This window comes from Heliangelus exortis, chromosome 12 (genome assembly GCF_036169615.1).
Source record: "Heliangelus exortis chromosome 12, bHelExo1.hap1, whole genome shotgun sequence".
Lineage (NCBI taxonomy): Eukaryota > Metazoa > Chordata > Aves > Apodiformes > Trochilidae > Heliangelus > Heliangelus exortis.
This window is the reverse complement of record NC_092433.1, coordinates 8,884,215-8,902,547: the sequence shown is the minus strand read 5'-3', so window position 1 is coordinate 8,902,547 and position 18,333 is coordinate 8,884,215. Positions and strand designations below refer to the sequence as shown.

General features: G+C 35.4%; 1 protein-coding gene across 2 annotated transcripts in view; it reads left to right on the top strand.

The window, feature by feature from the left end:
* The window catches only part of ARHGEF3 (Rho guanine nucleotide exchange factor 3), a 102,943-nt gene that overhangs the window by 49,798 nt on the left and 34,812 nt on the right, over positions 1-18,333 (top strand). For both annotated transcript variants that reach the window (XM_071755852.1, XM_071755853.1), the window contains one exon: positions 1,371-1,433. In XM_071755852.1, coding sequence (XP_071611953.1) covers positions 1,371-1,433 — 63 coding nt within the window. The remainder of the gene's footprint in view (positions 1-1,370; positions 1,434-18,333) is intronic.

The window sequence follows — 18,333 nt, the reverse complement described above, 5'->3', positions numbered from 1 at the left end:
GCAAAGAATTCCTTGTCAAAAAAGGCTTCACATTGTGTAATGTGAAGAACTCATGATCCAGCTTCTGCTTCTTAATAATAATGATGTTAAAATGCAGCTGTCCTTGGCTTTAAAATTATCAGTAGGAAAAATGTGAGATGAGTTACTTCTTAAAAAATAACAAAAAATAAACAGTCATAGATCTGCTGAAAACTAATGAGGAATAACAATGAGTTTCAACACCTAAAGTTTAATTTTAAAACTGCATTAAATAAAACCTTCTGGGTATTATGTTTAATATTCTTTATCTCTGTTCATCAAGGAAAGTTCTGAGTTGAAGCATGTATGCTTAACCTAGGAGATGCAATGGTTATTTTACTGTCTTGATGGAATAATACCTCCTGGGTTCAAAAGAGCAAGGGGCATGGGTACTAGGAAGGGGGACACAGTTTTTATACTTATGTAGTTATTAATAATTAAAAAATACTGACACTGTGTCCTGCTTCTGCATTTTAGCTCAACTTTCATCATCTCGTAAGTCAGGAGCTCTGTATGGCATCTGCATGAGGTTTTCTTGTTTAAGTTGCTCATCTTTAACTTCCGTAGACTGAATTCCAGCTTTTATTATCAGTGAATGCTTATCTCTAGTTGACAGTGGAAGACAACGCAGCTGAATAAATAAGGATCATGTATTCTGTGACTTCTCTTGTTTCCTAAATCTTCCTGTCCTGGTAGTAAAGGTAGAGTTCTGTTAAATGAAATTTCATACCTCTTTTTTGAAAGACATTAAGATTAATCTTGTGGTGAACCTTTGAAATTACATGAAGAATGACTTACGATTTTCCAAAACAAAACTTGAATATAGAGGAGAATTAAACCACTGGCATGGATACTGGAATCCAAATATGTTAAGTAATTCTTGCAGTACATTTCACCTATTATCCTTGCTATGTAATATTGACTGTCTGGGAATAGTACTTGATTCCTGAATGCATGTTTTGAAAAATCTAAGCAGAGGCTTTCAACACAAAATATGATTTACTTCTCCTGACAGTCTCGTTGACATGACAAAAGTTCATATCAAGTGCCAAGGTATTCAATAATTGATAATATTCAATAATTTATATTCAGTAATTACATATGATAATAGATAGAAATAAGTTTCTTAATTGAAGTGAACCTGACTGTCTTTGAGCAGAAAAAGGAACAGCATATAATTTATTAATATGCTAGTATTAAAGTAGCTTTTCAACTTGTGAAAAAGGAGTTTATAGTGTGAAAAAATAGTTAACTATCTGCATATATGTATTTGTATGACTTCAAGATCAAGCAAGTGGTGGTTAGTAGTGCTCACCAAAACTGAGCTTTTCTTTTTTTTTTTTTATTTACAGAAAAAACGAAAACAGAGTACTCAAGATGAAGATACAATCAGTATCTGCAGCCTGGATACAAGTGTGAGTAATTTAATTTTCCTTTTTGCCTTTCCTCCTCACCTCTTTGAACTAAAGTATGGCTATTATGGGCACTCTGAAACTAACATTCACCTTTACAGTTGTACTGTTTTTATACATAGCATGAATAACTTGTTCTACTTATTACTAGAAAATTAATATGCAGTAAAATGTTTAAAGAGAAAAATAAAAGTCAGAGTCACAGTCTATTGTAAAGCAGAGAATCTCCTATTAGTAAGTAATTATCAGACTTAAAGGGCATTGTGATTGCAGCACTTAGAACCTGACCCTTTATCCCACTGCACAGCTGTATGAGAAATTTTATTTTAGTTATGGCAGTGGTGGTTAGTGCTGGTGTTGTGAAACTGTGTAGTGTGATATTAATCCAAGTGAGTAATCTATGTTTGTCCCTGCTGAAGTGATACCCATATCTCATACAGCTGTGCTACTCTGTCATGCACTTCAGATGTGAAGACAACATGAGAAAACAGGTTTTATAAAAGCTGCACAATTTATTATGTGTGTACAAATGTCCTGTAAAAAGACTGGTTTTGACTTGTGAATTTTTAATTGTTCTTGTAAGTAAAGTTGAGACAACTTGTTTTATTATTTTTTAAAAAATGAATACAGTAACTGATGTCTGCTGACTTGAAAAAATAATTTGTAAGGAACAAACTCTTTCTGTTTATTTTGGTGGATGTTGAATCACAAAGTATTAATAAGTGTAATTATGAAGAAAAATGCAATGCATGCTGTTTTTAATGTAAAGTTGTGACATAAAGGTACACTTGCATTTATCATTTCAAATCCATGAAAACATTTTTTCCAGAGTGCAGTGGCTAAGAATATAAAGATTTGAACATGTGTTCCCTATTAGAGATTTAGATTCTAACTGGGGGTAATTGCATATTATTAAATTTTTACAGATAATAAATCTCCTCAGGGTCTGTAATAAAATTTGGGTTTTTTTATTAAATAGAGTATGTATTTAACAAATAAGTGTAAGAGACTTTCCTGTGCAGGATACTTCCTGGTTTACATAATTAGATGAATGACTCCAGTTCTTCCAGCTCGCTCAGCTGCTGATGTGCATCCTGCAGTAGCTGCTGCACTGGCTTCACAGGCATCACCTCAGGGATGTGTCTCTTCTTTGCACTTGCCAACAGAAAGATCTGGCTGTCTTCTACTCTGTCTGAAGTTTCCCATACATGTAAATGTGTCTGCTCACCACCTTTGTCATGGAGAGGCTGGGGGTTGGCAAAGAAAGAGTGGATTAACTATTTAAAGACTGGATAGATTGGAAAGTACATACATATGGGTCTCCCACCAATTAACATCATAATTCCTACGTTCTTTTTATAAACAGAGACTTTAATTTTTTTTTATGACTGACCATTGCACAAACACACCTGTCTTTCCTAGAGGAGTCATAAAGACAGAATTTTCTTTCACAGGAAATGTTGGTTGGAGTTCTGTTGATTCAGGACAAGGATTGGTAACCTAAGCATGCTAAATGATGCTTTGTATTTCCTTAGTGATCTGGACTGATGCTTCAGGAGTTGATAAACTGGCTTATTAAACTTAGCTGATCCACCTTGGCTAATTTTATTGCCATCTTAAAGAAATGGATTTGTAAATCCCCTCAGTGTCAAATAATTTGTGATAACTTGTGACAGATGTGGCCAGCAGACTGTGAAGGAATGAATATATGAGGCCACTGGAGTCTGTATTTAAAGGAAAATGCACTGCTTATCTAACATGTATATGTTCATTTTGGTCCCCAGCAGAAGGGTTGCCTTGTATTCAGTCTATAGGGTTATCTCAGTCTGTAGTGTGCTTCATGCTTGTGCTCTTAAAATGCTATCTTATAGACTGATTTGCATATACATGTTGGTTCACAGAAATTATGTAATGAACATGGCTTAGACAAAAACTTCAGATTTTATATATGTTCTCTTATAGTTTGGAGAACTGTAGCAAAGAATCAGAGACAGATTGCAATATCTTACAGGGCTAAGTACTTTTTTGGTGTTTAAAACACCCACTATAGCTCTACACTTTGTAGTCCTCCTTGTGCAGACACTATGTCTCTCCTTACCTCAATTCTGAGCTCTTTCCCTATTTTTCTGCCTGTGCTTTCATTCCTTGTTGCTGCTGCCACTTTTGTCTTTTCTGATATCTAAACTTTGAAGCTTGGGTCTCCCATCTGTGCAACCTTCTTCTGAGCTTGGTGGAGTGCAGAAGGGCAAGGGCTTGTGCTCCTCAGCCAGGCTCAGGTGGCCAGTTCTTCAGCTATGTTTGGGCCATTTTTGGAATCAGGCTATTCATTTAGTATCTGTAGGCCAAGTGCTCTTTGAGAATGTTGGGTTGTTAAACATAGTACTAAGCAAGGTGGTGATGGACACTGTTACCTGGAGATGTTTCTGTGCAGCACTCAGCAACATAGGTAAAAGCAACATATTTTTAATGGTTATTGTGAAATAGGTAACTGTAAAGTAGTTGAAATCTTGTAATGGTGATGCATGATACCATGTGCCTCATGAGTCTTATCAAATCATAAGAAAATCAGGAGGTGTCCAGAGCAAAAAGCTGACAAGACCTAATATAAAACTTGCACTTTTCAGAATAAAATTACATTTATGTAAGCAAAATCCTGTTCAGAAGAAGAAACAAGGCACTGATGTGCATTTCTCTGCGGTCATTTGTTTGCAAATTTTGTTCCAAAGTCATAGAAGTTGCTTTTTTTTTCTTTTTATATTTAGGAGAAGGAACATACACCAAATACATGATTAGCTAGAATAGTAAAACACTTCCTAAAGAAGATAAAATTCCATATACAAAGCCTCAGAAGAGTTATTTTGTTTTGGTATCTAGAACAGTTGTTACTGCTAAAAATAAAGGTTTCCAAATGATCATTTATTAGTGCATTCTGAACTGGAGAAGCCTTACTGCTCATCTGTCTACTTTCAAGTTAATAAAATACAAACAAAAAGTTACTCAGACTTAAGCTACATTTGCATACACTAGATCAGAGTTCATTAATTTTCATTACCTTTAGTGCTGAGTGAACATTTGTTATGTATTTGAGAGTCAATATAACCAAAACATACTCTGACCTAATTAAACTTCATTATAAACTCAATAATATTTGATTGCTAAGGTATGGCAAGCTAGCTTTGAAAAGCTTAGAGAGGATTACTTCAACATCAGCTTATCAGAGTTGAGATAATGAAAATATATATTGTATCTGGGTCTTTTTATTTCTATAAACTGTGGTCTGTTGCATGTTCATAGTATAAAAAGCCTTCTGCTTGCCCAGTAAAATTGTATACACTATGTTTGAATTATGCATGACTTTTAATGCCACTCTGTCCCATAGACAGTCAGTGCTCCATCTGGATTCAGACTTCATTATAAAGTGGCTGTTCTTAATCCATTATTAATCCATCATAGCATTGTTATAGACCAGACACTGTCTGCTCTTGAGTATTATTTGAAGTAGTACAATGTCACTTACCTTAAGGCTATGTTTTGTAATTCTCTTCCTATTTTTCATTAAACAGGGCCTACAAGTGCTCTATTGGAAAAATGTATTACTGGTAGTTCTACTACATTCTCCCCCCTCACATTCTGGAATGATCTTGGGCTTCCTGTGTAGTGGTGCAGCACAATTATTCTTTATTTCCTTGAACATATTCTCAAAATTTGGCTAAATGTTTCCAATTACTCTGGTGAAGATGTCCAAATTCATTACCTATTTGCTATCTTCATTATAAATCTGTCTAAGGAAACTGTCTTAAAATAGTCATGCAGCTGAAAACTGAGGAAAAAATGTATGAATTCACTCTGCTATTAGAAACTAAAGCTGATCTATAGATACTTTAAATGAAGTATGGTTGTTAAAACCAAATTTTTTTAAGGTTTAACTCAAATTATAACAATAATTAGCTGTGACTCCCTTACTGTGACTATTTGTCTGCTCCTATTTAAATTCCTGTGCAAGACAGAATGGGAATGCAGTATCCTTTCTTAGAGTAGAATAGGGAAGTTGTTGCTTTTAATGTTTTTACAGGAACCTCAAGCAGAAGGGAAGACCTTAAGGGTTTTCCTTTATCAAGGTAGCTAAACCTATAGTTTGGCTGACTTTTTAAGTGTTTGAATAATGTCATCAAAATAACTGCTGGAAATCAGAGGAACTACGTAAATGCTTGAAGATGAATTGCAGTATGATCTGTAGAATTTAAATTGAATGCATCTTGTAAAATCTTTGAAAGATTAGAAGATGCATTATTAAGAGAAGAGATACATCTGAACTAAAAGAAGGATGTACACTTCCTTTTTATCATCAAGCCTTAAATGGGCAGAGTTAGACTAAACAAGTTTATGTCCTGCTAAGACGTGCTTAACAGTAGGGGGAAAAGCAGTAACACAAGTTCCAGAGCTGAGGGTGTTTGATAAGTGCATAAAGATAAAATAAACAGTAAAAATGAAATAGAAATGCCTGAGTGGAGAAAAAATACAATAAATTCACTTTATTGTGTATGCCCTTTGCTCTGCTTTGAGAGACTCTTTGTATAATTCTTGGCATCCTGCAGTCTTCAAGGAGCAAGATTTTGTGGGCAACTCACCGGGTCCTAGAAAGCAATTTTTCTTGCTATATTTGGGTTTGGTTTTCTTCTGATGAGGCATGCTTAGTGTTACTGTTCCTAAACAGATAATATTAGTAACTCTGGAGCAAGAAAGACATTGAGAAACCCCTTAAAGGAATTCAGGGATGCTTTTCAATTATTACAAAGCTATTGCTTATATTTTTGTCAGCTGTTTTATTTGTTGGTCAGACCTTAAATTGTGATAAAGTCTTGGGAGCTGGGGAGGATTTGTGATACAAAACTGGAAACAGATTATACTAATTCTTAGATTTAGTGGGTTTTGGTGAGATTAACCTTGGTCATGCAAATTTTTGGCCCCTGACTGTAATGACAAAAGAGAAGAAAATAGAGTAAGGTTTTGCCTACAAATCAGAAGATCCATTCAGTCTGTATGCTTTGCTCCAAACTGTAGTAAGTTACCTGACTGAAAAATATATCAGAAAAAGAGAATGTTATCTTTAAGAAAGACAAAATGTTTATGGTATCTGCACCTAACACTAACTCTCCTTTCAGTCAAAAGCATTGTACACAAGTCTGTGTTAGATTGAAAGCAGTTATTGGGTAGTAATAGTGGGATATATTAGGTTCTGTTCAGTCTGGCTGCCTGGTTTGTAACTGAGGGTCCTACATGAGCCTTGGTGCTTGGTACTGAGCTTTGAGGCAGAATGTTAGGCTGCTCGTGACTGGTACTCATAAGCCCTCTTAGCCACATCTACATAAGCTGCAGTCTAACACTTAATTACAGCCCTAATTTTGTATACAGTACAATAAAAGTAAGTTTTTTATTTATTTCCTCTTATATCCTCTCATGTTATGTTTAGAACAGTAACTTTATATGCAGATGGTGATTATAAGTGCAGTATTTTCCACTTAGTGTTCATATCTCATTTCGGTACAGTAATTTCATAAGTTGAATATTATTTCCTTGAATGGTTGTGTTTTTCTTTGATACTTTTCCATAATGGAAAACAGCAGTTGAAGTTTTAATTCAGTTACTTTTGGGTTACAGAATCATACTTGATTTATGCATATTTTCAAATCAGGACCTCTTGTGAACAGAAATTAGCCAGATGTTATTGGCAGCCAAAAAGTTGGATATCCATTAATAAATGTGTGTGGTGATTGGCTTGATAAAGGTTTATAGAGAAGATGTAGTTATGTTTTCATAATGAAATTGGATCAAAAAACGACTTACTGTGCTTTGGCTTTTTTTTTTTTAAGGCCAAAATAAAAACCTTATTTTCTATAGTGATAAGTACTATATAATACAATAATTTTTCTAAAGTTAAATTGTATACATCATCACTGGTAACTGTATTTTATATTAAATCTATAATACAGACCACACAGACAATTTGTCAGAAAAATGCTGTGTGTGCTCTTTATCAGACAGCTCAGTTTTCTGAAGTTGTGTTACCCTTCTGATTAAAACAGTCTAAAACTTGTGATTATTCCATTGAAGAGGGAAAGCATGGCCCATCCATCTTCAGATAACTGCTGGGAGTGTTTGAAATTGTGACACAGTCCAGTGCTTACTGAAGTCTTGAGCTGAAGTCAGGTCAGGGCCTCACTGAATTAACATGCCTGCATATTTTAAGGTCCATAAGTTTCTGTGATGCCAGCCATGTTTTGGCAAGGCCTCTGGAACTGTAATAGGAAATGAAGTCTGTGTAACTACACTGCTATTCCTCTATAGCATCATAGGCTTAGGAGAGGCCTCGTGAGGGCATTTGTTTCCTCCATCTCTCTCAGGGGCTGTATGAAATGATAATTAAGTTATTCACTTCAGATATTTCTGCAAGTTTTTTTAGTAGCCTCTGCTGCTTCTGCAGGCAGTCTAGTCTAGAGCTTCTCTGTGTCATTTGTTAGTAAGGTTTTCCTATCACAAACAAATTTAACATGCTGCCTTACACCATACATGGTAGCTCAGATTAGTGTAAGATTATAAAATCCAATGAATAGATGTGTACAGGGGATCCTATGCTACATTTCTCACTTAGTTATTACCTACTGATAAGCTGATTGCACATGATGGCTTTTGCTGAGCAAGAGTTAAAGATTATAATTTTATTAAAGACTATAATTTTAATGATGTAAAATCCAGCAGTAGTTAATCTTGTGGTTTAGCAAATCAGAGGAGATACTATGTTTTCATTAAGTACTAGATTGTGTTTGCCTGTATCATCTGAAGAAACCTGTTGTACTCACTTGTGTTTTTGTTGTTTGCTTTTTAAAAAAAAAACTGTATTTTAGCAGGAAAATAATTATCAGGCAACTTATTGAACAAGAATTTAGCAACAAGAAAAGCAATACCAAGTCTCACAGGTCTAAATCTTACTAGTATTCTTTCAGTAGTAGTATTAGTATAAAATATTTTATATTAGGTACTTTCTTCTTTTGGTGGTAAAAGTAAGGTTGGAAAAAACCAAACAGTTTCACACAGATATTTGAGGTTACATGCATGGTCTACTTGGCTGGTATTTATTCCAGCGTGAGCCTTAAGTGTAACCCTCAGTGAACCATCCAACCTCTCTCTCAATCAGATTCTTTCTGCAGAGTACTTTTATGCTTCCTTGTTTTCCTAAGATGTTTTGTGACCCAAGTTTGTAAATTTTTAGAGGGCTCTTCTGCACTGCCCTTCTTGATGACTGCAACTGGAAGGGGTAAATAACAGTGCAGGCTGATAACCAAGGTCACTTGAGTGCAGAGTAGTGTATAGCATTTGAATCTTACAGTTTATTGTGACAGAGAAGTGTAACATGATTTTTCATAGAAGTTTCACTGTTTTTTTCTAGGGGCATCTTTCAGTGCCATGGTAATCTTAGAATATTATCTCTGGATAGTAGTGATTTCCAATTTTTTTTGGTAGCCCTTTGGTCCCATTATCTCTTGGGGAAATTTGGTTTTTAATACTTCTAATGTTCCTTGATGATTGTAGCTGTGCAGTCTGAACAGCTGAAGGATATCTGCTTACAGCTGCTGACTGACTTGGTTGTGCAACTGCACCCTGCTCCCTACACTGTGGTGTGAAAAGCAGCAGCAAGAAGGGGGAAAAGCCCCCAGCAGATAGAAGCCAACCAAGGGTTTGGAAATGGCCTGAGTATTTTCCAAAAAATAGTAAGTTATTTTTTACAAGTGTGTTAATGAGTTTCTCAATAGAATATTAGTTTGTCACCTCTAATGATCAACTGAATGTGCAAGCTTCACACAAGAAGTCTTCATTCACTAAATACTAAATTTGCAGGGTTAAATCCAAATCTGCTGCCATATATGAGGATTTTAAAATTTACTTCTGTGTACTTGCTACTGTGTTATCTTCTAAATCATTAACTAATTGGATTAAAAGGTATATTTTTTAAATTCATCTGTTAATTCTTAAGGCTGATACTTTTCCTAGCCAATACTTTTCACTGCTGTTCTTAAAGAAATCAATACTGCAGGAATTTGCTTTAGGAAATGCTGAGACCTTCAGGTGCTATTTTTGTGCATAGAATATATTATTGAAACTGTACATATTTGCATGGTACTGGTGATAGAGGTTGCCCTTTGAGTTTTGTTTGTCCCTAAGAGCTTAATCCCTTCATGGAGGAGGGATTCACTTGATTTATCTGAGTAATCTGGCTGCTTTAGTGGACATCTGATAGAACTGCAATCTTTTTAAAGCTCTCCTTCCCAGAATGCAGGTTTTGCACTATTTAGAAATGCAGGCAATTATTTTTTTTTTTAAAAAAAAAGATGCTTAGTGTCATGATGGATACATATATCTGCATAGAATTGTCATGGAACTGTCAAAGGTGCCAAAGCATTTAATTTCCGAAATTGATTGTAGGTAACTTAATACATTTAAATATCTGCTTCTTTGTGCTTAATGGTTGTACTCAATTTTATCTCACTGTGAGAATGTAATTGATTTTTTAATTTGATTTTATAAAAATGTAATTCAGAAGATGGCAGTATTCTGTTTTTCTTTAGCATATTGACTAAAAACACTGAATTCTTATCTATTTTCTCATAAAACTGTTATGATTTTAAATTACCCTTCTGTACTTCATTATGTTTCTGAAGAAATGTGAGCATTTATAACCAACTTTTTAAATATTTGTGTGGCACAAACGTGGTGCTGTAGCGTATTACAGCATAAATTACTTCAGTGATAAACAGTAATACAGAATTAAGATGGTGTTTTGAATTTAAGTTTATTCTATAGCAGCTGTTGTATTGGAATGTATGTTGGATACATTATATATTCTATGCATGGTGTTATTTCTGCAAGAGTTGTTTTCATAGTCTCTTGATTCTTGGTTACATCTAGAGCATGTTAATTATCCTCATTTTGGGTCTTTTTTCTGTAATATCATCACTTCTTAGAATAGTGCAGTGACCTCCTGCGTACGGTGTGAAATTTGCTCCAAATTCAAACAGCTTTTGTGTTTAGACATTTGAAGACATTTTTATTATTAGAGTAGACCCTCTTGCCAGGATAAGCACCTTTAATGCCCTTTTCTGCTCACATGAGATTTTAAACAATATATAGATGACAAATTTGCTGCCCGTGTGTATGTGGAATTGGCCAAAGAGCTGATGCGGGGGCTGGGTTTGTGCCTCTCTGGAGTTATGAGATTATTTGTGGTTATGGCAACATTTCTCGTGTGAACTTCATGTCTCACCCATTCTGTGGCTTGCTGTCACTGGTTATAAAATGCTGATGAGCTTATTTTTCTCTAGTGTTACTAAGAAAATTCATCACATTTAAGGGACGATACAGAATATTAGTAAAATGGAAAGAATTTTTCTGATATTCGTTTGTTATGTGATTATAATTGGGACTTAGCTTGCTTTGCTTGCAGGATTTCAGGACCTGCTGTGGTTGAGATGGTCTTTTGGTGGAGGGGGCGTAGCTGTGAAAGAAGCAGATGACAAGCAGTCCTAAGAAGTACTTCAGTACAAATTTTTAAATATCAATTTAAATTGACTGCATGAAGTCAATGCAATGGCATTCTGTTATATAGAAACAATATAAAAAAGGAAAAAAGGGGAAAAAAAAATTGCAAATATTGATCTCTGTCTGCCAGGAGATTTTCTAGCCAGTACCTGCATCAAGTTCTCACTTGATTTTTTTTTTCTGCATACAGGTTTTAAAATACCATGTTATACTGGGCACAATATTTTACATTAACAGAAGTTCCAAAGTACACTAACTGGCCAAAGAGACAGCTTAGGGTAATTTGATCTCTTTTTTGCCATCCATTGTTCCTCTACCTTGTATTTTTAAATAGTTTTTTTTTTTTATTTAATATTTTTAAAGGGTTTGGGAATGGGGAAGGAAGGACCAATAAAATGGGATACTGTCTGAATCCTGGGTGTTGAATGGGATTAGCTGAATAACTGGCAGCTCTTGGCCCAACTAACTTGGGAAGTTTAAGATGTTAAGCCGCGAGGAAAATAATCTTCTCATGGCTTCTTGGTTGAGAGGCATTTCTTTCCTTTTTCCTGTGTCTGAGAATAGAAAGAATAAATGTTCCCTTCCATTAAATTGTATCCAAAATACTTTCTTTACTCGCAATAGTGTAGCTATACTCTAATTCTTACTGTTGCCACCTGTCTTCCAGTGGTCTTTATTTACATTAGCAGCAAACATTAATAGTGTCAAGATAATTTTTCGTTGATTGGTTCAGGAATGATGTATCTCTTGATATGTATCTTTACACAAGATGGTGTATCTTGACACATTTGTCACTTTGAGTGTTCTTTGTGATGTTCACTTTTTAAAGTAGGCTAAAAACCCTTTACAAGTGAGAAATACAATGAGGACATCTTAGAAACCAGTTCTTAACATGAAACAGACCACAAAGTTCTAAATATAAAAGTACTGGGTGGATTTACCAGTAAAACTCTTCTCCTCTGGTTTCCTCTTAGCTTTGTTTAAGAAGCAAAGAATTGGTGCATACAGCAAAGTTTAGTTTTTTCCTTTTAATCTGATATGTGAGGTCAATCCAAAACGTAAATCTGCAAGTGAGAAAGGAAGAATTAATAGAGCTGTTGTAAAACAGTTCCTGTGGTACATGTAGGTACTGCTACACAGGTAATGAAGCTATACTGTGTTTTTTTTATAGCTTGTATAACTTCACACTTCTTAAAACTAAGAAAAAAAAGAGTGAGTTAAAATTTCCCAATGGGCAAAGAAATAGGAAACAGAAGTGGGAAGAAATAGCTAATGGCAGCATTCATCTTTATTCTGTTAAAGGATTGTCAGAAAAACTGAAATGTTACAGCATACAGCTCTGCCACGTGGAAGCTTCTGTATAGAACACTTAGATCTAATCCTTGGGGATTATAAAAACTAATGAAGGAACCAGTTATTGTTTTTTAGGTTACTGCCTTTTCCTAACATGGAAAAGGGCTGAGCTGAACAGGCTTGCCCTTGTGATTTTGGAGAGGCATCACCTGGAAAATACTTGAATGGCTTCTTTCTCCTTAATAGAATTATGATTAATAAGTACTTGAAGTGGTGTGTATTTATAGAAAAACTGAATCAATGACAACTCTATAAAGCTCTACATCAGTGCAAGCTCCACTGTAAGCAGCTGTCCCAGGCACTCTTACGTTCTGGTAGCTATTTATATGATATAGCCATGAATTTACAGAAGTAACTTGTGCTGAATTTTTTATGTATATCATTTGTGAAGGAGGTATCTGCTTCTTCGCAGATACTTTGTAAGAGCAGTTAAAGCAAAACCCAACCCTGTGCTTTAGTGAGGAAGCTTTTTTCTTTTTTTTTTTTCTGTATTTTTTTTAATAGAAATGTTCTTACAAGATCTACTGTTACTTAACAACAAAAAGAAACGGAAGAAATTGCTCCAAAAATAACTTGATATTTTTTTAGTCTATACCCCTCCAAAGATTGTTTCTTAAAAACAGTGGTTAAATATCTGGCCTCATCTCTGGCAAGGTGTCTTGTGCTGAACACTTAAGAACTGATCAAGAAGAAAGGTTACAGAAATGACATTCCTGTCATGAGTCAGTGAGTACATGGAGCTGACAGCTTTCCTGACCCTGGCTTTCCAGCTGAATTAGTAGCTGAAATGTTGATTCTGTGTACTGAGAAGTTCCAGCTGAGACTGTGACAGCCACATGAATCATATTATTTTAGACAGATTATTTAAAATAATTCTAAAACCAAAAAGGCTAAAAATGTCAGAAACTGTTGTTTATACAGGCAGGATAATAGCTATTCTTACTCTACCTGTTCATTCAGGTGATAGCTTAGCAGCTGATAGACCCAAATGGTAGCAGTAACTGTGAGAGGCACCATTGTCCATTTGTTAATTTGCATTTGGCTTTACTGTTTTACCTTTCTGCATTCTGTAGCAATAAAAGAGAATTGCAGAAAGCAGCAATGTTTTTTCTATACTACATGCCATGTTGATTTTATACTGCACTCAAGTATGTGCTGGTCCCACTTCATTAATTAATTCCAGGCTGCCAATTAGAGGAGGCAGCTGAAATAGGAACCTACTCTCAATGTTGACACATCCCCTCCCCCAGTCAGGTGTGATATGCTAAAGCTATACAGGACTCAGCTGGAACTGGAAGAAGTAACACTTTTAGATTTAATTAAGACAAGGTGCCTTTAAAGTTTCTTCCCCCATCCCCCTCATCCTCCAGTTATTTCCTGATACATTTTTGGGGCCAACTTTAGCAAGTTTAGGAAGGAAGAGGTTTAAAAAACAGATGCAGGCTTCCTGAAAAGGCCCGTTAAAAACTTCCACCCTGGTTTCCAAACAACATAATAATCCTTCTCCTATAAGAGCTGAATACAGTAGAAAAGAAGCTGTAGTCTTAGATATTGGAATTCATTTACATATGGAAAAAAATTTAAAAAATCATATCAGGGTCTAAAAAACTGTAAGCAACTGTATTAACTCTTAGGAGTGATTCTTTAGTAGTAGGGGTTTTTTTTTGTTTTTTTCCACTGGTGAATAATAAGGAAGTATTGAATTTCATCCTTTTCTTTTTTTTTTTTTTTTTTTTTTTTACTTTCATGTGAACTGTTCAATTACATATTGGGCACCTCACAAGCACAGCTGTTAGTAATTACTAGAGGAAAAGTTCTGTAACAGTGGTCCTGAGATTAGGTATGGCAGATAAAACTGCCTTTGAGATCTCCATGATGTTTCTTGTGGCTATAGGAAACTTAGAAAAAAAATTCTAATTACAAGCCTGAAGTTGTCAATAAGCACATCAGTTGCTTATTATTGTTGTCTACGATCCCTAAAATCTGGGGATTACCCATGTAAAATCTGCTTACCTTTCTTTTCCAAAGAATGTCTGACTCTTGAGCCTACTTGTTAGCAAAATGCATTTACAGAGGTATCTCTACAAGGATGGGTAGGTCACAGTCAGATGGTAACACTGGACTGATATTTTATCCTTCTGTAAGGTTAGATACAGAGTGAGAAACATTGCCAAGTGTTTCTAATGCTGAATTTTTCAACGTAGTGTTTGGTGTTATTTTCCTGATGAGTTGGACATAAAATCCAGACATGGCATCAGGAAGGATTCATCTGGCCTAAAGATTTCCCTCTTTCTTTTTTCTCTTTTTGCAAGAAATGTGTCGTTTTGTAGCAATTTGTTAATTTGGTTGCTCTCTGTTACCATTGCTTTTGAAAACTGGCAATATCTCACTCCAGACTGTTTTCTCATAGTCTGGATGCAAATGTGAAATTGGCTGATAGAATTTCTTGATTGTATTATACCTTCATGGATCAGAAGCTGATTAGTTTAGAGGATTTTGCAACTCAAATGTTGCAGATGTTGAAAAAGAATGTGAGAGCAGGCAGGGATTAAAAAAACCAACAAACCCAATCACCACAAACAAACCTGCGTCCCCTCCACCTCCTGAGCTGCTGTATCTTGAGGAAATAATATGTGAATCATAATTGTGTTGTAGCTATACTGTTGATATCTAATTGAATAACTTAGGGGCAGGGGAGAAGAGAGTGAAGTGCTTGTAGGGTAGGTAGCAGTTGTGAATCAAGTGTGCTGCTGTAAACCACAGGACTACACCATCCAGAAGATCTATTGCCTGCTTATTGTGTCTTTCCCATATGTGCAAGTAATATCAGACAGGTGATTTAGTTTCATAGAGATCAGGGAGGCTGCTCATGTCCAAAAAGGTCTTTTGTAGCTTCTTATTTCAGCTGTTTGACTTATTCATGTGATGTGGTTAATATATCCTGCAATGACACATTTTAATGCACATCTGCTGTTGCATAGCACGTACTAAAGTAAATGTAACTTCCTGAACTAACAAAATAGATAGATTCTTATTGTGGTAAAGCTGCAGTCATTTTGGGAGGATAGATATCCTTTCTTTTAATACAAATACCAGATTTACAGGAAGCTGTTATGAACAGAGGCAACAGAAGCAGGTATTCTCTAGATGTTTGTACAAAAACAAGCCAAACAAATTCCAGGGAACAGTATGTAATAACATACCTGGTTTTGTATCCCAGATATGAAGTGCATTCCGATCTTTATTATACAGCTATGCTTTTAGGAAGCTGTTCTTTCAGCCTTTCAATTTTGATTCATCACTGCAATGACTTGGACATCCCACAGGGCCTAACCACGCAGGGTTTTTCTTTGTGGCTTATCACTGCAACTCCCTTGAGTTGTCTTGAATATCCAGTCTGTTCTCTCCTTCTTTGTCCTGTTACTTTTCAAGGGGCAAGTGGAGGAGTCAATTTAAGGAGAGCGTGCAAAATGTACTGAGAACACCTGTGCCAGACAATGTACTTAAAGTACATCATCGGGATTAATATTTTTTCTTTGACTTCATTGCAATATGTTCACATACCAGCACTCTGCTCTTGTTATTTTTCCTATTTTTCCTGCTACTTTGATTATTCTTTCCTATTCATTACTTATCTGGACTAATGTTAGTATACAGGCACTGGAATGTATCGTGCTTCTAATTGTTAATTATTACTGGAAGTAAAAATTAAGATCCTGTATCCTGCAGCCTGGGGAAACATGTTTTTTACTCCCGTTGCATCTTTTACTTCCCCTTTCCTCTTTCAACTGTGGCAGAATATTTTTTTCTTCAACCTACACTAGCAGTTCTGGATGGTTGCAAGTTTATTTTTAGCTTCTTTGTTTTTTATTTCCCTCCTCCCATGTGCAGAGATTTTGTTATATATATAATTTTTTTGGTTTGGTTTTTGTTTGTTTGGTTGGTTTTTTTCCTAGGAGGGATTTTGCTCACTGCTAAGTCAGTAATATGGCTTCCTTTGATAGCTTCTTCTGGTATCAGTATCTCTAAATTAGCCTAAGTTGCTGAAACTCAAATTAAATTACTCATACCAGTGCGGTGTGTTTCTGAAACAGGTGATTGGAGTTTTGGCACAACTTCCTTTGATTTCAGTGTGTCAAGGGTTTATCTTTCATGGTTTGCCCCTCTCTTTAGGTCTAAAAGACATAACAAAACCAAAATAAAAGTTCTTTTTGTCATACACTCTTTATACTGTCTTCTGGCGAATTTTTCAGTTGTTTCTTAGCTTTTAAAATAATGGCTAATATTTTATCTGTGCTGGTTGGTGTTACTTTATAAGACCTTTTCCATTATTTGCTATCTCTGCTATTTTTGGGGCAAAGTTAACTTGTGGTCATTAGAGACCTGTCAGAAATTCACAGTTGCTGGGAAATGGAACACTTACATGTGATCGGGGTTGGAGATTTGTTAACTGAAATAATGTAAAAGTAGGATGTAGTTGGTTTGGGGTTTTTTTGCCAGCTAGCAATTCATGGTTAACACCTTGAGCAGAGAGGTGGCAGCCTTCCTAAATGATAGTTAGCATTCTTCAACCAAGAAAGAAGTAATCAGGAAAACTTTCTTATTCACATTCTGTGATATAATTAAGACTTCTTATAGTAACTTCTGTACCATAGAAGGTTACTTTATTGTATTTACACTTGGGAAGATAGTTGCTTTGTAACTCTAAATAAAAATTTTTTGTAGCCCGAAGTAAAACATTCCTGGGAATGTCTTCTCAGTTCCCTGATTCTTGATCAATGAGGGTGAACAAAGAAAATCTGTCCCAGTGTGAGTTGTTGGTGTGTGTTTGAAGGTGCTGCATCCCTTTCCAACTGTCTATTTAAGATTAGTCCCATTGTTGCTACTGCCAGTAATAGATGGTAAGAGATCTGCAGCATCCTTGGTACTGGGAATAGATTACTTCAGTCATTTGTTGATGCATTACTGGTATTTGCAAGGACACTTCTTTTTGAAGCTATACCATGGTTCCCCTCCATCCCCCCATAGGAAGAGGATGTGGGTAAGAGAAAGATGATTTAAATTTTTTGTGTTCATTCTTGATGCTTTTTTTGGTTTTATTTATTTATTTACAGTATCTCATAGCATGTGCTACTGGGACAGCAGTTCTAAAATAATGAGTGGACCACAATAGTGGAACATTACAGTTTGGGTAATCACTGAGTTAATTTGTATTTTAAGACATTGTGTGATCTGCAAAACTTTATTCAGGAGTTTTTGTGGTGGTTTTCTGCACTAGGTTGTCAGTATTGCAGTGTGAAAGAAGGCATCTCAAGTTCTCCTGTAGGTGAGATATTAGACTGTTCTTATTGTATGTGAAGCCATTTACTGGCTTCATATTTTTGGTTGGCTATCATCATTCCTTCTTGTAGATGCCTTGTAATCTGTATCAAAGAATTGTAAGTTTCTTGACTTGGGGTTTAAAGTGATGGTGGCATCTCCTTGGCATTGGTCTAGAAAAGGGGGCAATTATATACCTCACACTTAAGAGGATGTGAAATCTGTCTCAAGTTTTGTGTTCTGAATATATAAGAATCACAAATCTTGTCTTAATTTCAAGATATTCAAATTAGTATAACTTATTAGAAGATGACAGTGCACAGTTGTTATGAAAACAAGTAGGTCTGTTTTTAAAAACAAATAAATAAAGCTTCTGATAAACAATTTTTATCCAAAAAAACTTTATTCTTTGGGTATGAATTAATGAAACAACTTAAGCTGAGCTAACAGTTTATAACTCTTAGAGGAATACAGGCCTTTTCCCTGTCCTGTCTTTATTCGTACCTTTGCTCATTGCCACCATTTACCTTCAGTGTGTTCTGGTGCTTTTTTCCTGGCAGAATAATCTATTCAGCTCCCAAATCCAACTGAGTCAGCTTTAAAAATGGGTTAGTTTTGTCTTCCTGAGGGAAGCTCATGG